This window comes from Plasmodium gonderi, assembly GCF_002157705.1.
Source record: "Plasmodium gonderi DNA, contig: Chr06, whole genome shotgun sequence".
Taxonomy (NCBI): Eukaryota; Apicomplexa; class Aconoidasida; order Haemosporida; family Plasmodiidae; genus Plasmodium; species Plasmodium gonderi.
The window spans coordinates 358,235-380,012 of NW_021628931.1; the positions used below are offsets into that span (position 1 = coordinate 358,235).

Here is a 21,778-nt window from a genome sequence, read left to right on the forward strand (position 1 = left end):
ATATTCAAATAATTGTATAGAAAGTCCAAAAAAAAAAGCGTGAGGTACACGTAAATATATGTACAAATATAATATATACAATACTTCCGCGAGGGCAAAATGTAGAAAATCTGTGTCCCGTCCTAAATTTAAAGCAAATAATACCATATTTTATAAAAAGTTCGGTGCACGCCAAATTTACGCAAAAATTTACATTGTTTCGGACAAAAAAAAAAAAAAAAAAAAAAAATGGTAATATATAGAAAAAAAGTTAAAATATGGTATTATAAATAAATTAGAACACGAAATAGTGGGAAAAAATAAAAATGTTCCGTTCATTTTTTTTTTTTTTTTTTTCCTACATAAATTGTGCATATTGTAAATACGGGGAAAATATGTGCACACCCCAAAAAAAAAAAAAAAAAAAAAAGTCGAAGGAGAAAATGAATAGACTACATATATATATATATATATATTACATAAGCAGATGCGTGTTTGTTTGTTTTTTTTTTTTTTGTTTCTGCGCACTTTGTTGTGTACACTTAACAGTTTTATACGCATGTCTGTCTGAATACATATATGATTGGGGTAGGGGAATAGAAAACATATATTCAAATGTTTCGATTAATTAATGTAGATATATGTTTCCCCTTCAAGTATCTTATTTGTTATTGTTTTTTCCGTCATTTTTTATTTATTTTTTTTATACACTGATGAAATGGAACTACAACATAAGTAATATGTAAATAATAGATTTTTATAGGTACATGTATGTGCACTTGTGTATATAGCATGTTTATATATACACCGGTGTGTGCACACGTATATCCATGAGGAATTCGCATGCCTCTATACCATCTGATCGAAGTTGCACGCATTTTCACATGCAGGAGTAAATTAATAAATTGTGTCAGATTTTTATTAATTTGTAAAATGGGGAAAATGCTGAAATGGTAAAACGTTAAAGTGGTAAAATGTCAATATGGGAAAATGTCAATATGGTAAAATGTCAATGTGGTAAAATGTCAATGTGGTAAAATGTCATTATGGGAAAATGTCAATGTGGTAAAATGTCAATGTGGTAAAATGTCATTATGGGAAAATGTCAATATGGTAAAATGTCAATGTGGTAAAATGTCAATGTGGTAAAATGTCATTATGGGAAAATGTCAATATGGTAAAATGTCAATGTGGTAAAATGTCAGTATGGTAAAATGTCAATATGGGAAAATGTCAATATGGGAAAATGTCAATGTGGTAAACGTTGAAATAGATTGTTTTTCTCCCTTTTCCATAACTTTTCATTTTTTATTTTTTTTTTTTTTTCCTCCCTCGTTTTTTTAATTCTCCACATTATAATAAATGTAATGACAGTCGATGAGATAACGTTAAAACCTAAGTGATAACAAATGGGAAGTAAACTGAATTTTCGTGGTTTTCCTTTTATTTCTTTAATTCAAGTTATACTCCATCCACGTGTAAAATCTTTGCATGCATGTCCTATTTGAAACATTCTCCTAACAGTGGTACTCTTTCGAAAAAAATCCAAACGGGGGTATATGCATCCCCCATTTACTTCGCCACTGGGCAGACATACACAATGCACTCTTCTCTGCAGTCAGGGGAAAAGAATAAATAAAATGGAGCCGTAAAATGAAAAAATAAATTAATAATAGTAACAGTGATAACAATAGTAATACTAGTAGTGACAATAATAATAGTGTTATGAGCAATAATCGGACGGGACTTGACTTGGTTATTTTTTCCGCCTTCCCTCTTTCCAACAGTACCTGCTGCAGTTGTTCACTAAGAAGTTAGAAAGTCTAGGAATAAAAAAGAAATCTCCCCTTTCGTAAAATTTCTCCTGACTGTTCAGAACAATTTTGACCTTCTCTCCTGTATCTATATAGCACATCTAAAAATGAGAGTAAAATGAGAATAAAAATGAAAATTCGTTTTAAAAACTGATGGCACGTCAGTAACGTAACTGGTATGACGAAAATAAGGAATAAAAAAGTGGAGAAAATTTATTGGAAAATCTAACTTACCAAATTCTGGTGGACACTGCAAGATTTGAACTTCTCATGTGAAGCTATCCGGACAGTGTAAATGTTAAGGTCCACTTTAAAATCGTTTAGGAAATTCTAAAAAAGCGCAAAAAAAAAAAAAAAAAATGAAGAATGAGGATTTTCAACATTTATCACTCCTTGTTTTATGGCGTTTCATTTCCCCCGCGTGTCATTGTCATCATATGTATATGTACATATATTTATTCATGTACACATTTATACATGCACACATTTATGCATGCACACATGTACATGTTTATGTATGTACCTTCTGCAAAAGGGGAAAATTTGCACCCGGATTCCTTGGATCATTCATATGTTGGAAATCTGCAAAAATGTAAGAAACGTTCGCAAGTAATTATGGCTATCCTGCGGGGATATGCACCCCATATGTTCGTGTTTTGCATACACATAAGAAAACACTATTTTGCAGAATATTACAAAGTCAAAATTACTAATTTAGTCGTTTATAAAATAATAGGAATACCTGTTGTTATGTAATTCCTAAGCCCAAATAACTGATGAATCTTCGCTTCGTAAATCGGATGATTCATATTTTCTTTTTCTACATCATTTCTATGTCTTGATATATGAAATGCTAGCTCTCCCCCCATTCGACTTCTCTTTCTTTCTCTCCTGTTAATATAAAGATGCATAGGTTTTATATGAACACTCTTCTTCAAAATTATGTTATCATCTGCATGCAGAGTCTTACATAATATTGCATTTTTATCTTCTTCATCCATATGAACATTTATATGATCACTAGGAGATGCTTCATTTACTGCATCTTTCTGTGCATAATCTGTCTTTTCATTTTCCTGTTCGATAGGAAATTTTCTTTTTTTCGTTTTCCGTCCCCCAATTTTGCTTATATCATAATTGTTCATTTTAGTTTTGGTTTTAGTTTTAGTTTCGCTATTTTGTTCGTTTTCTTTCTTTCCACTTTCCTTCTCTTCTGTTTTTCCATTTTTTTCCTTTTCCTTTTTGCCTTTTGTTTCCTTTTTTAAGAGGACATCCTTCGAATCATCCTTGGTTTCACAAAGTTCGATGGGTTCATTACTGCCCCGATTGGTTTCTATCACATTGGATAATCCTGCTCTCGTATTATTATTCTCTTCCTCCTTTGGGATGATTGAACCCTTAGACACATTCGTTGTCTCATCCCCATTTGCATCCAGAGGAACGAAATCATACATATCTTCTTCATTTTCATCAACATTAACAGAAACAACAGTACTAGTTTTTTCTTCACTTCCACTCAAATTCATTTCGGTGTACGCATTTTTTGCCATTTCTGTATTGTGATGAGACTGGAGTTCACTAAAATGGGTGTTCTTCACACTATCCTTAGAATCCGTTTCTGTGAGTAGTGCAAGATTATAACCTGATTCCGTTTCAATTTGATTTTGTGCATTTTCACTCTTTTTCAATTTGGTGTGATGATCTGCTCCTTCATTGTCTATACTGATATCTCCGTTTTTTTTCAAAAGGATAATCTTCTTTTCATTTTTCTCATCTTCGTGGATTGCATTTTCGTCCCTTTCTGCATCTTCATCTTGAGCAGCTCGGTATTCATCCTTGTCGACACTTCCCGTTTTATTTTTCGTTTCTACTGTCGTTTCCTCTGCCTTCTGTTTCTTAGTTACGTCCTTCTTTGCATTTCTACCTTCTCCTACATGATTTTCCCTCTCACCTTCCCTTTGCTTCCCCTTTTCCTCCACTTTTCCCCTTTTGATAAGCTTCTCATTATCCACCTTCTCACTCTGCGATAAAAAGTCCAAGTTGAATAAAGACAGCTCTTTGTACATCTCATCGATTCTTCTTTCTTTTATTTTCTTTTTTTCATCATTTTTTTTTTTTTGAATTTTTTTCCTTTTTGTGGGCATCTTTCGAGCTCCCTCTAGGTTTGTCGTTTCGACTTCATTCACAGCTGTTGTTTCAGCTTCATTCACAGCTGTCGTTTCAACTTCATTTACAGCTGTCGTTTCAACTTCATTCACAGCTGTTGTTTCAGCTTCATTCACAGCTGTCGTTTCAACTTCATTTACAGCTGTTGTTTCAGCTTCATTCACAGCTGTCGTTTCAACTTCATTTACAGCTGTCGTTTCAACTTCATTTACAGCTGTCGTTTCAACTTCATTCACAGCTGTTGTTTCAGCTTCATTCACAGCTGTCGTTTCAACTTCATTTACAGCTGTCGTTTCAACTTCATTTACAGCTGTCGTTTCAACTTCATTCACAGCTGTTGTTTCAGCTTCATTCACAGCTGTCGTTTCAACTTCATTCACAGCTGTTGTTTCAACTTCATTCACAGCTGTTGTTTCAACTTCATTCACAGCTGTTGTTTCAACTTCATTCACAGCTGTTGTTTCAACTTCATTCACAGCTGTTGTTTCAACTTCATTCACAGCTGTTGTTTCAACTTCATTCACAGCTGCCGTTTCGCTTGTTCTCTCCTTTTGATCCTCTTCTTTTCCTTGTCCATCTAGACGCACCAAGTCGGGGGGGGGTATCGGTTCGTCTGAAAATAACTCCTTCGACAATGATTCACCACCTGCTTCTATTTCTACATGCGTATCCCCCACGGGAACCCCTCCTTCGAGATGTTCATCGAAACAGAAGCTGTTTGCATCATAAAACAAATCATTCGCATTTTCCTCAGCGTTATTTGTCTTTTCCATATTTTCACCCTTGTCGTGTTGATCAACAGGAACAACATCTGCGATTCCAAGAATATCTTCCACCACATCTTCTTTTGTTACATCTATTTCACCAATCAGTGCATTGTCTATATTTCCCAAATAAGTATCTTCAATGTGATTAGAATTTTCATTTTCGATTGTGATATTAATTCCTTTTTCACTTTTTATTAAGGGAAAAGTTTCTCCTTCCTCTTTATCTATGATTTTGACTAATTTTTTCTTTCTTTTTTTTTTAATGTAATTAACGATATTAATGAATTTTCTTTTTTTTCGTTTTTTCATTAAGTTATATCGTCTATTAGGTAACTGTTTGGAAATGTTATATGAAGTGTTCTTACTATTTTCGCTTACATCATCTCTTTTGGGGGGTTCTTTATTATCACGTTTTCTTCTTATCTTACTTTCCCCTCCCTCGAGAGGATCACTTGTATCTTTGTTCATATAACGATCTGTAATGGCATCCCCAGCAGTACCATTTTCTGAAGCGTTCTCTCCCTTGCGAGCATCTTGCTCTTCCTTCTCATCACTTTCGCTTAAGGGAAACATATTCCTCAGATATAACTTCTTATATTTTATTGGTCCAATAATGTGAGGAGATAAGTCTTCCAAATTTTTACACTCACTGAATCCGATAACATCAATTTCCCCTGTGTATGGATTCCTCCTAGTGAGTTCCCTTTCACCAATCCAATATCTCAACGTTTTTATTCTGTTTCTTCTGGGATATCTTCTATATCTACCACTTGAATTCGTTTCATTGGTTCCCCATTTTCCCTCTTCTGCTTCTTCTATGTCTCTTTCTTTAATCCGCTTTAACTTTTTTTTTACAAGAATTACTTCTACGCTTTTTTTTCTTGGCGTTCTATTCGTGTTTCTAGAAAAATCCAACGGGAATTCGGTTTGACATTCGGTGTCCTTCCTCTCTTCTTCAAATTTATTTGGACTAGTGAAAAGGGAATTAGAATACGCACATTCATCTGCACATTCACCTGCACTTGCATAGACTCTGGAAGCAGATTCATGATCTACATCCAAATCTGACAGATTCAACTTCGATCCAATTGGAAAATATCCATCTTTGTCCATATCCTTCTCGTATTCATCAAGGTCATGGCCATGTTTACCATTGCTTCTAAAATTAGATTCATCCCCTTTTGGATCTTCTGCATCCCTTTCATTCGGCTCCTTATTCAAATTAAACATATTTATGTCTATTTCGTTATCACCATCATCGCAACCGAAGTAATAATCATTTGCATGAACAGAATCCAAGAGATCAAATGCTTGCTCATTTTCTTCGTTATTTATATTTATTTGGCTAGTCACATCTTCCTTTAATTTCGCTAGGAAGTTCTTAATTTCTCCATCATCCTCATCAATTTGTTCGTCATTTTCATCTAATGCAATATTATCCATTTCGATTGCGTCCAACACTTCATCATTCTTCAAACTATTACTATGATACATGAAAATCTCTTTTTTCAATAAATTTTTGGAAAATTCAAAGTCGTAAGCTTTCAAAGTATTCAAATCATGCATTTTTAAATTATACAAATCGTACATATCGTTTTCTAGTAATTTTTCATACCCTCCTATTTGTGGAACCTCCTTTTCAGCTTCTCCCTTTTCTACTTCTATCTTTTCAGCTGCTCCCTTTTCTATTTCTATCTTTTCAGCTTCTCCCTTTTCTATTTCTATCTTTTCAGCTTCTCCCTTTTCTACTTCTTCCCTTTTTATTTGACTCTTTTCTTCCTTGCTTTCCCTCTCCTCACCAGCATTGTCCAATTCGAATTCTTCCCTCTGAAATTTTTTCACAAGGTTCACATTTACTCCATTTATTTGATATTTTTCCACCCTCTTTCTAGATTCGTCTCTCAATGGAACAGCATTTCCCTCTACGCTATTTAATTTTTTCATTTGATCAATTTGGTCTACATCGTCTGCTTGGGTCTCCTGCTTCTCCATCCTTGAAGTATCCTTCAAATGTTCAGGTAAATCGATCGACATATAATCACTTGGTGTCCCACTGATAGCACTGAAGGATAATTTTTCACTTCCATCAATAGTCAATTTCGTTTTTTCATATTTTTTCACCAACAGATCGAAATATTCTTTATCTTCTCCACTAGCTAAAAAAGTGTCTCCATAATCATCTCCTCTTTTTAAGTTCTCCTGACTCATTACCGATTCATTACATATATTCACAATTTCACTTCTGGGCGGATGCAATACCGTCTCGTTCTTATCACTAAACGTTTTTTCATTTCCTTCCGTTTGATTGTTACGTATGATTTTCGGTGGTTCCTCTTCTTTTATCATGGCTGTTTCCTCATTACTCAAAGAATTGCTTTTACCTTCACCTAATTTAAAATCCTTCTGATATATCTCTTTTGTTTTATCCTCCCAGCATGCATCATCATTGTTGTGGTTATGACCTCTCCCATCTGCAACATCATTACTATCAGCATCATCATTACCATCAGTATCATCATTGTTGTGGTTGTAACCTCTCCCATCTGCAACAGTACCATCCAGCTTATCAGAACCCATTTGATCATTTGTTTCTTCCTTAAAGTAAATGTGATTCCTGTTATCCCCTTCGCAAAAAAAATTTGCTGCCTCCACGTCACAGACATAACTCTCCTTGTCAGAACATGCATTATTAGGAGAAATTTCATCCCTTTCTGCTGAATATGGAGGATGGATATTTTCCATGGAATCAAAAATAAAATTTTCCTCAAGATCATTCCTCTCCATTTCCCCTCCTTCGTCTATTCTGTTAATCGCTTCGCCTGAATCGATGAAATGTCCACGTCGTTCCATCTCAGTGCTGCCCTTTCTCTTCTGGTAGTGTTTTTCTCCCCCTACTTCAATACACATTGACTTCTCACATAAATTTGTTCCTTCTTGCATAGATTGAACATTTCTACTAGCATATCCCTCTGGGGATATACCATGCACACTACTTTGATTTTTCTCTGAATGAATAATGACATTATTAGATGCGTTTTTTTCTCTTAAAATATGATAACCCTCCTTTTCCTCATAAGAATCCAAAGAATGCATATCGCTTGATCTTTTTTTATTTCTTTTTATGTAAATTTTTTTTAGAAACTTACTGTTCTGCAATGCACGTTCGTCATATCCAATAACATGAGAATCATATACATGGGGTATATATCCATACCTATTATAGGTTGATAAAGGATGCAAATATGGATTCATTTTTTTTTTCTTACGTGTGTAGCAACCACCCTTTTCTATGATATGACAGCCCACACTGCTGCGTTCAGATTTATCTTTTTTTCTGTATGACTTGAAAAAGTTGCCACCATTAAAGTGGTAATTATACGTATTTTTAATTTTCCTCTTCCCCAATAACACTTTTGGATGCTCTTCAATATTTCGAAAATTCTTCAATTTTTCATGCCTTAATCCAAATGATTCAGATGTATTATCTTGAAGAAGGTTATTATTGTTTTTATTTCCTCTGCTTTTTAAAGAATCTTGTATTGTGAGAAAAATATCACCATAATCTATATGTTCAATATCCAATGAACCTTGTTTTTGATTATCATTCACATTTTTTACTTTATTCAAATTGTATGTATTTATATCTGCAATACTTTTACAACATATTTGATAAAATTTTTCATTTAGTTTCTTTTCTACCTTTTCACTGTTCACATTTGCCATAGAGAGAATTTCTTCAAAGTTGTTAAGTCCACTACTATCATTTTGAATAAATATTATGTTTATTTTTTCCTTGGATGTGCTTTCATTTTTACCTTTACTTCTGTTAGTTTTTTTTTTTTTTTTTTTTTTTATCATATTTTCTTCAGTAACGTTTTCTTCATCTTGCTTTGAAAGAATGGTTGATGCACCATCATCGAGGTAACTACTAATTGACGAATTCTTTTCTGAATCTTCTTTATTATTTTCAATGTTTTGTAAAAGGAATGGTAACTCATACTCACACAAGCCATTGTTTTCGTTACATTCTACAATTTTATCATCATCTTCTTCTATGCTTTCGATTAATTCATTCACATCATCTCTGTTTAGGTAGAAGAACAAATTTTCCTTTACACCTATGTTCTGATGGTTGCTCATGACTTGTTATTTATTATGTTATTTGATGTCTCTCTGTTTAACTCCGTTTGGTTATGGTTTGATATGGTTTTATCTGATTTGATCTGGTTTGATATGGTTGTATCTGGTTTGATATGATTTGATCTGGTCTGATATGATTTGATCTGATTTGATCTGATTAGACCTTGTTTGCTCTGGTTTATGCTCCTTTTAGGGAGGCATGTGAAAGGGGTGCAGAAATCATCATGCACCGGAGATGGCGGAGGTTGTGTTGAAATTTCCCGTAGATCAAATGGAGTCTCCCACGGGTTAAAAAAAAAAGGCAACTTAAAAAAAAAAAAAAAATGAATAAATAGATAAATAAATAAATAAATAAATAGATAAATAAATAGATAAATAAATAGATAAATAAATAGATAAAAAAGGCTACGCAAAATGACAAGACGGAGGGGGATTCCGAGGAAGGAAAAAATTGACTAAGGAGGGTTCTCTTCGTTTGGACTTTGCTTTTATTTTCTTGTGTTTTATTGTACTATATTTTATTACACTATATTTTATTGTATCATATTTTACTATATAATGTTTTGTTATATTTTATTATGCTTTATTGTATTTACTCTTATTATTATTATTTTTTTTTTTTCTGTCCTTGTTCACGCCTTTTAAAAGTGCAATTTACGTCGGAGAAGCATTGCGAATGATATCTACGTAAGCAACAGAATAGATAAAAGTGAACGGATAAAAATGGTAAAAATGGTGAAACGGGTAAACTACGTATAAGGCGTAAAAAGGGTGAATGAAACAAAAAAAAGCAAACAAAATTAAAAAATATATATATAAAAATGGCGGACATGGAAAAACAAAAACAAAAAAAAAAGTCCATTTCTTTCGCATTTTTTTTTTATTTTTTTATAAATGAACAGAAATAAATACCCCGATAAACGTGTGTTATTTTGAAGGAGAAGATATAAATTATAAAATTTCTTTCACTTATTTTTTTAAGCAAACTGAAACATTATATGCATTTATACATACACATATACATGCCCCCAAAATTTATGTTTTTGTGTATACACATGCATGGTTTCGCATGTGCGGGAAAATTTATTTTTAGAGTTTGAAGGCATTGTAGTGTTTTGCTACGCAAAAAAAAAAAAAAAAAAAAAAAAGTGGAAAAAAATTATGATTGAGGAAATACAAAATCTATGTACTGCATTTCAGTTATGTATATTTTCTTTAAATCGTCTTCACCCAATTGGTTTTTAATATATTTTGTTTTATTTTATTTTATTTTGTTTTATTTTATTTTATTTTGTTTTATTTTATTTTGTTTTATTTTAAATTTGTTTTATTTTATTATATTTTGTTCTGTTTTGTTTTATTTTTTATTTTATTTTTTTTTCTTTGCTTAATTTTCCTGCTCTTTCAAATGATGAACATTTTTCATATAACAAAGAGGCGAAAATAAAACACAGCTACACATCACACACACATGCACACTAAATATAGACACATGATTGGCAATTGCAACAGAATAAAAATTATATGATGGTCAAATATATATATAATAGTATATGTTTCTATGATTTAAATATCCCAAGTGGTTTTCAATTAGTATTTTTTTCTTTCCTCTCTTTTCTTTTGAAAAAATTTACATAAAAATGGGGAAATTTAACATATATTAAGAAAAAAAAAAAAAAAAAAAAAATTGCAATTCAACCATCATCACGCAGCTAGAACCTTTTTCCATCATCCAACCAATTGACTACTTGTTTTTGCAATGTAATATAGAGGTTTAAATTTTGGCGAAGTACGGAATAAAAAATTCGAATATTTAACCACTTTTTTTATACATTCTTATAATTTCATATCTTCCAATCATTAAGAAGAAAAAAGAAAAAAAGTCTCATTTTCTATCTTCGCACATTTCAGGTAGCTCTTTTTAACTTAGCATATTTTATAAAATTTATGAACATTCAGAAAAAAAAAAAAAAAAAAAAATAGCCTTTTTTTCATAAACTGTGTTCATACTATTCCATTTGTTAAAAAATGGGAAACTCGTTTTTGCGGGGTTCACAAGCTCGAGTGACACTACTTATGCTTAGACAAATAGGGATACATTCATGTGTGTGTAAAGACAATTATTTATTCATTTTTTTTTTATTTATTTGTGTCCCCGCGTTTTTTTTTTTTTTTTTTTCTTTTTCACAAATGAAACCAACATTTACTCCAGCATATTTATAGGGATAAATTGGCATATTCAGAGTTTTTGCAACCTTTACAACAGAATGATGGATAGCAAAAGGGAGGGAGGGGGGGGGTGATGGGTAGAAAGATAGGTCCTTAAGTGAAACTTTCAACCCTCATTCAGTATATTACCTACCCCCAGCTATTAAATGTGTATTCGAATTTGAAACACCCTGTTAGGTACATATATTCATTTTAATATTCAAGATAATGTTTTTCCTTATTTGCTTAAAAAAAAAAAAAAATAGGGTAGGGCAATAGTTGATCAAAGGCATAGCAATGCTTCTCTACAATTGTATATATTTTTCTCTTAAAAAAAAGTAGGGTTGGAAAAAAAAAAAAAAAAAATTAAAATTAAAAATGGAATTGAAACTTAAATAAAAATGTATTCATGTTGAAATATTAAAACATGCCCAAAAGGAACGCACGCTCACGTGTTTGCATATATATGTACACTTTTATGCATGAACACATATATAATAGGGCTACATTTTTGGGTAACTCCGAAAACGAGCATAGTTAAAATCGTTTAAAAGCATTTTCTGTTTTGCATTAGCATTCGCATTTCCATATGTCTTGCACAAATTATTCATTAAATATGCATTTTGATTATTTAAGTAGGCCCACGAATTTTCCACACCTCCCAAGTAATCATAGGCACTCTTCTGCAAATTGTTCATGTACGGGATTAGGTTATTATGATGATTCATTATTTCTTTACTATGCTGATTGCAGCCATTCATGTTAGTTTGGTTGCTATGAATGCTGCGCCAATTCATATTGTTCACGTTATTCCAGTTTCCAACATTGTGCAAGTTTCCATGGCTACTAAAATAGCCCAAGTTTTCGAAACCTCCAATATATCCCAAATCATAGTTTTCCCACTTGTTCGCAGTTTTTTTCAGTTGGTACATATTTTTCTGTAGGTTCTGTACCTCAAGAAAATTCGGAATATTAGTGTAAGCATTTTGCACTAAATTTGTGAACGAAGATTCCATATTATTTTTTGCAATGCAATTTGTATTGCCTACTTGGGTGTTTACACTAGTAGTGTATACCTTTTTTGTGTTCTTTTTGTTTTTTTTGTTTTTTTTGCTTTTCGTTTTTTCTTTGTTTTTATCATCATCTGTTGTTAGGTTGTTTATATATGAGTCCTTCGGAGGAAGGTTATTATGTTTGTTATAAAAGTTTGTGTTATTTCTTGCGTGTTTTAAAACTAATTCATTCGAATTGTCTTTGTTGATTGAGTTAAGTATGGCCATTTCTTTACGTCCCTTGCTGTTATGTTTCACTGCACTGTTATAATTGCTCATGGTGGTGTTGCAACTAACTGTGTTCAGTGCATGTGCACAACGCTTTGTGCTCTTATTGTCCTTTGCAATAGCTATCGCCATGTTACCATTTTGCATATTTTTTATATGATCCCCTTTTGCATTTTTAAAGGTAGCATTGGTGTTGTAGGTCCTATTCGGTTCATTCGTAAATTTATCATGTTTGTTTTTCCTGTCTTGTAGTGTATTCGCTTTCAACCCGATGCTGCCTTTAATATTTTCCTCTTCTTGTAACAATTTTTTTTTTAATTTCCTGTACGTTTTTTTTTTTTCCTTCTCTTCTTCCACAATATAATCATACTTAAACTTAGATATAATGTCATTTTTATACATATACTTTATAAGGTAAAAGAAAACACCACCGGTGGTTCTTTTACCCTTTTTACTAACCAGATCTATGCCTCCATAATTTTGAATTAAAATTGTTTTCTCCAGTAAGCTTAATGATATGTACACCCCCAAAGCGTCCACTACTCTTTTTATTTGATCCCTATTTCTTTCTTTCAAAATGGTACTAATAGTTGTTGTTAAAACGTCTTTAATCATTTTATTGTCGTTGTAAAATTCCTTTGGATCCATTTTATTATCTTCTCGTTCGTCTTCCAAGCTTGCCACGTTTCCTGCTTCTACCATGTCTGCTACTCCTGCCACTTCAGCAACTTCTGCAACTTCTGCAACTTCTGCAACTTCTGCAACTTCTGCAACTTCTGCAACTTCTGCAACTTCTGCAACTTCTGCAACTTCTGCAACACCTAATTCTTCATTTTCTTCCCCCTTCATATGATCCCTGCCAATAGGAATGGAACCATCCTTTACATTGGAAAACTTCTGAATCCTTTCATCTGCCATGTATGCATTCTCTTCTTCCACATTGATCAAAGGTGTACTTTTTTCTCCCTTTGCTACATATGTATCCAGGCATTTCGCTTTGACAACTTTGAATTGACATTGATTGTCTTCCATATCGTAAGGTGAAAAATTTTGGTTTATATACTTGGTTAAAAATTTCGTAATATCCTTAAACTTCTTTATATTAGTAATGTCTATGGGACTCATATTGTATATGTCTTTTTTTTGAAGAAAACTTTTATTCTCAGCTAATAGTTGTACATTTTTTAAAACTCCCCCTAAACAAGCTGAATGTACAGGTAATCTATTATGCACATCGAAAATATTTACCTTGGCTTTTTTATCATAAATTAAAAATTTCACATAATCAGAATTGTTTCGATAAGCAGCGTAATGAAGAGCTGTTCTATTGGATAAATCTGTATCATCAATTTTCGCTCCATACTTGAGCAATAACTTCGTAATTTCTATGCTACCTTTAATGGCTGCAAAATGGATGCACATACTAGCTGTAGTTTTTCCTCTATTGGGGGATAAAGAATGAGGTAACATTGCATATATATTTGCACCATTTTTTAATAACAATTCGGTTATGTCTTTATGCATTTTGGTAACTGCAATATGTAATGGAGTCCAATGTTTGTAATCTGAGACATTCACTTTTGCCCCGTTTTGTATTAACAATTCGCATATGTCAAAATATCCACCTGCGCATGCATAATGTAAGGCTCTCCTTCCAACTTTATCGAAATAGTTAATATCTGCTTTTCTCTCTAAACACTTCTTCACCACTGTTATATTATCTAGATATGCACCATGTAATAATGCTCTGTTTATATCTGGTAGACTCAGCCCTGGGGGAATAGTCACATTCATTCTTTTATCCTCCTCGAACATGTTGTTTTTGTTTTTTCCCTCTTTTCCTTCGCCCGCTTTGGGGCCATTTTCCGTTTCCTCTCTCGCTTCGGAATTCTTCATCTTTTCCATTTCGACCGTTTGCAGTTTGGCATTTTTTTCTCCCAATTTTTTTTCTCCTAAATTTTTTTCTCCCAATTTTTTTTCTCCTAAATTTTTTTCTCCGAAAATTTTCTGCTCCGTATCTTTCATTTCGATATTCTTCATATCCTCCTTCATTTCCCCTTCTGTTGTGCTTTTCTGACACAGTCTTTCCTCAGGATGGAGATCCTTTTCATCCAATCCAGCATGTGCTCCTCCCATGTTAAGTAAGTTCTCAAATTGATCATATGCCTCAGTAATGGAATTATTCGAAGTGTTTAAGATGTCTGTAATGTCTTTACTCATTGGTACTTCTTCCTGGCCTATGTTGTGATTGTCCTTTATAAAAGTAGGGACGTCTTTTTTTTTTTTTTCGTCCTTTTCTAATATTTCCAGAGTGCTCAAATTTTCATCATTTATTTTCATTTTAAAAATATTGTTTAATTCATCGTAGTTTTTACTAATATTATTTGATGAAAATTCACCTAAAACATTCAATAGATATTTGTTTCCATAATTTTTCACACAATAATCTATAAATTTATATATTTCTTTATTAACTTCAAAATTCTTAGTTTTCCCTTTTCCGTAAATTGGGTAAGAAGGTGCCCTGTTTTCTTTCTCTTTTCCTAAGCATATCTCTCCACTTCTCTCATCCATATTGCTTTCTTTTATTGAATCCTTTCCTAAAACTCTTTTATTTTTATTACTATTATCTTGCCTTTTAAATGATTGAAATGGTATATTCGATTTAATATACCTTTTTTTCTGATTAATTTCAGAATTGTTATTGTTCCAGCACATCTCGACATTTTGGAAACCATGTTGAGTATCATATTTCCTCTTTTGTATATTTGTGTACATACGTTCATTTCTCATACTTGGGATGATCACCTGTTCATTATTTTTCACTATATCCACATTTGGGAGGTTTTTCCCTTTTATATTCTCTCCAATTTTTGTATTGTTCGTGGTGTTAACATTTCTCTCGAAGACGTTCCCTGTCCTAGACGTACTTGTATTCAAATCTTTATAATATCCTTTTTTGTTACTACTTCCGCTGTTGATATTTTTTGAATCCTTCTGCTTTTGTTCATACTTAAAATCTTTCACATTTGCACCAATCGAATTCATGTTGTTTATATGCCAATTTATCTCTTCCTCTTTCTTCTTACTTAATTCGTAATTTCCGTTTCTCTTTTGATTCTCCTTTCCTCGTGATGGAACTTTCCCTACTTTGCGATTGTTACATATGCACAAGTTGACACCGTCTCCAACACTTGTGACTCCATTCAAATTATTTCCACTACTCATGTTATTGTACATAGCAGCGTTACCCATATTGTACATTCCATGCAGTTTAATGATGTACTCCATTAAATCTTTTCTTTGCATATAGTTTCCATGAAAGAAAATACCCATAGGGTTGGATGCCCCATCTAGACATGAAAAATCATAATACTCATTTGGGTTGTGAAATTCCATAGGGTTGTATAAACAATTTAGGTATCCCTGATTATTTATATCGTACCCATATTCAGAATTTATATCTTTCGACGCTTGCAGCGTGTTCCTTTTTGCCTGATTGTTCATAAAATTCATAGAATAATTATTATAGAGATCTTTACTCGAACTCGAACTAAAGTTATTATTTAAGTTCTTCGAATATGTTGTATTATAATTAATGCTATTTTTATATATCAAATTCGCCAATTTGTTTACATGGTCTTTTGCCATGCTGCCACAGGATACATTATACATTTGATGATAATTATTGTTTGTCTTTTTAGGGGCATATTCCTTTTTATTTTTTATAAAAGCAACATTTTCTTCTGCATTTTTTGTTTTACTTTGTTGCAAATTTCGACTTAGTTTTGAATACTTATTTTGTTTATTTTTCATTTGTTTTTTCTGTACCACAGGATGGGTAAAAAGATTACTACTATAAAAATTGGCAATTTCGATAGTGCCTTTCTCAGTTCCCTTTTTCCTAAAATTGCAATTTTTATTGGTGCTAATTGCTGTCGTGATACTGGAATTTTCATTGCTATTATCATTTGGAACCATGTTATTAACTTTTGTTAAACATCCAATGTCTGCATTATCTCTATCGGCCGCTTCATTATCTTTTACCCTCTGTGCCTTCTTTTTTGCCTTTTTTTTTGTCTTCTTTTTTGTCTTCTTTTTTGTCTTCTTTTCTGTCTCCTTTTCTGCCTCCTTTTCTGTCTCCTTTTCTGTCTCCTTTTCTGCCTCCTTTTCTGCCTCCTTTTCTGCCTCCTTTTCTGCCTCCTTTTCTGCCTCTTTTTCTGCCTCTTTTTCTTCCTCCTTCTTTATTCCCTTTTTCTTCTTCCTTTTATTTTTTTTTTTCTTTTTTGTTTTCATTTCTTTATCTTCTCCATTGTCTAATTTAGTCTCAGTACTGATCAGATTACTCGCACCAACATCCTTGTCATGTTCACTTTTCTTTATATTGATGCCATTGATAAAGTGTTCTTTACCTGCTTTTTCTGTCGATTCAACATTGGGATCATTATTTTCCTCACTCTTTTTTACATTTTCTTGACTCTTTGTGTTTTCCTTTATAATTTGACTATTGCTCCTATGTTCACAATGTTTGTGGTTATTATTTTTTTTGGAATGATCAAAATTTGATTGATTTTTATTTTTATTGTAATATTTTTTATTCCAATTTTCTTGTTTTTTCATTTTACCCTTGTTGTTAATGTTGTTTTCTTTTTTTCCATTTGTCCCTCCTTCGCTTACCTTAGGGATTTCATTGATCTTACAATTTATGGTATTTTTTGTATTCTCCTTTTTTCCATTACTTCCTACTTCATTGTTGTTAATATCACTGTTTAATCTGTCACACTTTAAACCCTTTTTACTGCTGTCATTTGTATTGTTAGATTTGTCTTTTTCTACTTTTTCTATTTCTTTTTGTTCTTCATTTTGGAGTTCCATTTTTTTTTTTTTTTTTTTTCTTTCCTTTTTCAAACGGAAAACATAGTAAAAATTTTAATTTCCTCACTTTGACGTGTTGTGCAAAATGTTTCACGTGTCTACGTTACTCTTGTTTTACTTATTTTCCACTTGGCACATGTGATACTTTTTTTTTTTTTTCTTTTTTTTTCTGTTTTATTTTATTATATTTTTTTTTTTTTTTTTCTCTCTCTTCACAACATTTAGTTCATAAAAATTTGAAGAATAAAATTTTTATCATATACATTACATACACATGTACGCATATAAATGTGTTGACAATTTTTATTTAGTTTAAGCACATTTTGAATTGTCCTTTCTCAGTTTAGTGTAAAGTAAGCGCCCTTGTTTTACCGAAAAAAAAAAAAAAAGAAGGTAAAATAATAAAATAAAAAATAAATTTGCCTTATGAATTCATTTCATTCTTGGTATGTGTGGGGATCCTTTCCCCTTTGGTTATTAATCATTAATAACTGTGTAAAGGTAAAAGTATGTACGTATATATATATATGTATATGTACACATAAATTTACATACATGTATGCACAAAGCGGTTGGTAATTCTGTTCATATGTGTACGCATTCCTATATACACTCGTACATATGTATGCACTTGCATATGTGCTTTCTCCATGCAAATAAGTGAAAAAAGCATCGTCAACCTTTTAAAAGCGTTCTAAAAAACATTAACAAAAGGGGGCAAATGTAAAAAAAAGAAAAAGAATAAATAAAGGAAAGAAGAAAGGGAGAAATAAAAAAAAAAAAAAAATGCAAAGAGATATAATACATGATTAATATTTTGATTATGAAATAACCCGAAGAGCTCTTTCTTTCCCTTTCTCTTTTCTTCTTTCTTTTTTTTTTTTTTCTAATTTAAATGCACATTGCTATGTTACAAAGGGGAAAAAGAAGCGAGTGAAAAAATTCATTGTGAACCTTGTTAAAGTATAAAATATTTTCACATGTATGCTTGTACATATGTGTATATTCTTCGCGTGTAAAAGTAATAACAAGTGTTAGATCAAGTAATAGTCCATTCCCTTCCTCCTCACCTTTTTACATATCTTTGAATAAAGAGATGGTGAAATGTAACTGATTTCTCATACATGTGTTCATGACCTGCTGTGTTGTAAATTAATCAATATGTTCTTATACATAACATATATATTTTTCCTTTTGCACTTAATTTTAGGGCGATTACTTTTTCGTTTTTTCTCAAACTATTTATAGCCATTCTTCATATGTAAAAATAGGCTTAAGTTTTGCATGCTATATTAATCACTCAATATTCGGAGAGGGATAATTGTGATTAATTTTATTTTTTTTTTATTTTTACTTGTGCACTAAGAAATGTTTTTTACATATCTCTCATTAAAAAAGGTGTTCTTAGCTTAAAAAAAAAAAATAAAATAAAAAACTTATTGTGTAACTACATTTACAGAAAATGTACATGTTTCCAATAATGGGTTATTATGCAAGTACACCTTTATTATTTTTTATTTTTTATTATTGTTATTATTTATATATATTTTTTTTAGTTACAATGTTACACGCACATATATATGCAAAAATACGTTTGCACACATGTAACACAATGTGTACCATTTGTGTGTTCATTCCCCTAATATGAAAGCAGTATTGTTAGATATAAATGTACACCCATCCTTACATAGGATATTTAATTTTTATTATTTTCTTTTTTTTCTTTTTTGGTGAATTATTGAAAAATAGACAAAAGGGTGATTTAAAAAAAAAAAAAAAAAAATGAAATGAGAAAACAGATTAAAATGATGTATATTTCCATTTCGTTCATGTTCATACGTACAAATGATATTTTTAAAAAAAGCTGAGGGAGTGTTAAATGCTACAAATTAAATATAAACATTCAGGTCATTTTAATTCGTTCACAATAAATAATTTTCCGTTTTGAGGGCTTTACTTTCTGTTTAATAAAGTGTTTATTTTGTTGGAAATTAAAATTTCTGTGTGTGACATATGTTAAAATAATTCCTGTAGTGAACCTTAATGTAATTGCAATAAAATTGGTAATACGGTAAACCACGTTGGACACCAAAGTATGAGTTGCTTACTTAAAAGAAGATGTTTTGTGTGAAAAAAAAAAAAAAAAAAAAAAATCTAAATCATCAAACACACACAACAAAAGTTATATTTGATGTATTTCAAGTTTGTTCGACTTAAGGGGTTCTTACAAATTTTGCCATGTCACCAAAATGGAAAGTGGTAAATGCCATGTGGCATTTTCATTACATAAAGCAGATTTCTAAGAATAAGACAAAGTGGAATATACAAAAAAAAAAGTACATAAGTATATATGAACATATGTGCACATGTAACGAATTGATAAAAAAAAAAAAAAAAAATTGCTGAACATTTATGATATGAAATATAAATATGTTTACTTCACATTTTACATTCTGTAAAAAACTTAAAATTTATCTTTTAAGACGAAGAAAAAAATATATAAGACCAAAATTTCAATAAAACATTTGGCATTTTTTTGGAAATATATAGTAGGGGGTAGTTTTTTTAAAATATATTACTTTGATAATTTTATCCTCTCACACATTTGCATACGTATATATGTATGGGTATATTAACATGTTTAACTCCTTATATCATCTGTAGATTCCTGTCATCCATCAATTTTAAATTCACACCATAAATGTTCATTCGTCGACTTTTTTTTTTTTTTAAAATAAAAAAAAGGAAGAAATAGTAATAAAAAGGATATCTTAAATAGTTAGAACTAAAATAGCAACATTAGTTAAGTGTTATTGTACATATGTAAATATTTTATTTTATTTTTTTTTTTTTTTACACATATTACACAGTGAGAAAAAAAAAAAAAAAAAAAAAATACATTATCGCATATCCAAGCAAAAGCATTCTCTATGTTTTTCCTTTTTTTTTTTTTTTTTCTTCTCACATATACGTGTTAGCAATGTGGGTGTTAAATGTACACCACTTTGTTCTACGCCCCTTTAAGCTGTTCCCTGTGCATTAGCTTGAGCATGTAAATAAAAAAAAAAAAAAAAAAAAAAAAAAAAGTATATTAGCAAAACTCAATCATATTTATCAAGCCATACACTTGCTTTTACAATACATGTGCAGGAAAAAGTGATTGATAAAATAAATGGATAAAAGTCTCCTTCCACACAAATGATATACGAAATGATGATCAGGTTGACCACATTATGTTATTGTAAACAATGTATATTTTTTCTTTAAGGTAAAAAAAAAAGAAAAAAAAAGAGTGAAACATATGACAAGCTATGTGCTCGCTTTCTCATGAATTTTGTCCGTTTGTTCAGAAATTTAAAGGAATATTAAAAAATGGAATTATCAGTTTTAACCAGTATATATATATATATATATATATATATATAACCGCTTAAAAAGTCGCGTTGTTCTTTATCTGAGTATAGTGTTACACAAGTGCACATTGATGCATTCCCCCCCCCCCCTTATCCCTAAAAAGCGTGCATAAAGATATTAAATAGGTAAAAAGTGCACAATCACGCGCATCATAACGAGGCAAAATGGTAAAAAAAAAAAAAAAAAAAAAAAAATGCAAAACAGCACATTTTGTTATCCAGGTGTGGCCATACACGAAAGAGTAAGCAACCATAGCACGCAGAATTTTTCGGCAAGGTGCAAAAAAAAAAAAAAAAAAAACATGCATACATATATATTTCGTAATTGTACTTGCTTCTATAAACGTTGCTCCACTTTTTCTATTAATTTTTGGTTCAACTTTTATTAGCAAAATGTTGGAACCGTTATTATGCCTTATAGGACGAATTAATTAAAATAACTGAAAATGGATGTCGGTAGATACAGGTCAATACGAAATGAAAAAACAAGCTATGTAATTCCTTTTAAAAAATTGCATGCTCCCGTAAAAAACATTTTGGACTCAAAACTTGCTATACGATGTACCCTTCAATAAAGCAATTTTTTTTTTTTATGGAATATTTTTCTTTAACCACATATTTCATGTCATATTAGAAGAATGTATGCTGAAAATGTACACTGTCGCAAGTGAAAAAGAAAAAAAAAAAGTGCCTCCAAAAATGTATATGTTTGTTATGCATATGTTAATTGCATATCATATTGTGCCCCATGCATGAACACAAAGTGTGTCTTAACATGTTAAAAACGAATTACTCTTTTTTTATATTTGGTTACTCGCGTATGTACGTGTGAGACCATATATTCATTCTGTTTATTTGTGTTTTCATCTAAATAAAAAAATGTATATGAAAAGAAAAGAAACGTAATTAAAAAAAAAAAAAAAAAAAAAAAAAAAAAAAAAAAAAAAAAAAAAAAAAAAAAAAAAAAAAAAAAAAAAAAAAAAAAAACTATAAGCATTCGAAAAAAAAAAAAAAAAAAAAAAAAAAAGCTCGCTATAGCATGATTATAAAACCAACCATTTCTCAATTCTTTTAAAAAAAATAATACATCTGTATATTTTTTTTTTTTGCGAGATAACTACTTTTCCCTATAAATA

The 21,778-nt window shown here is 31.1% G+C and overlaps 2 protein-coding genes across 2 annotated transcripts; both read right to left on the reverse strand.

Moving 5' to 3' along the window:
• Positions 1-1,551: 1,551 nt before the first annotated feature.
• PGO_060640 (schizont egress antigen-1) lies at positions 1,552-8,866 on the reverse strand (the record flags this gene model as incomplete). Its single annotated transcript, XM_028686708.1, has 5 exons — positions 1,552-1,591; positions 1,770-1,894; positions 2,028-2,123; positions 2,317-2,375; positions 2,536-8,866. The coding sequence occupies 5 exons, from the start codon at positions 8,864-8,866 to the stop codon at positions 1,552-1,554; spliced, it is 6,651 nt and encodes a 2,216-aa protein (XP_028542509.1).
• Positions 8,867-11,577: 2,711 nt separating this feature from the next.
• PGO_060650 (hypothetical protein, conserved,10b antigen) lies at positions 11,578-17,229 on the reverse strand (the record flags this gene model as incomplete). The annotated part of the gene is made up of 1 exon (XM_028686709.1): positions 11,578-17,229. One exon carries the CDS (start codon positions 17,227-17,229, stop codon positions 11,578-11,580), a length of 5,652 nt encoding a protein of 1,883 aa, XP_028542510.1.
• Between the last annotated feature and the right edge of the window lie 4,549 nt (positions 17,230-21,778).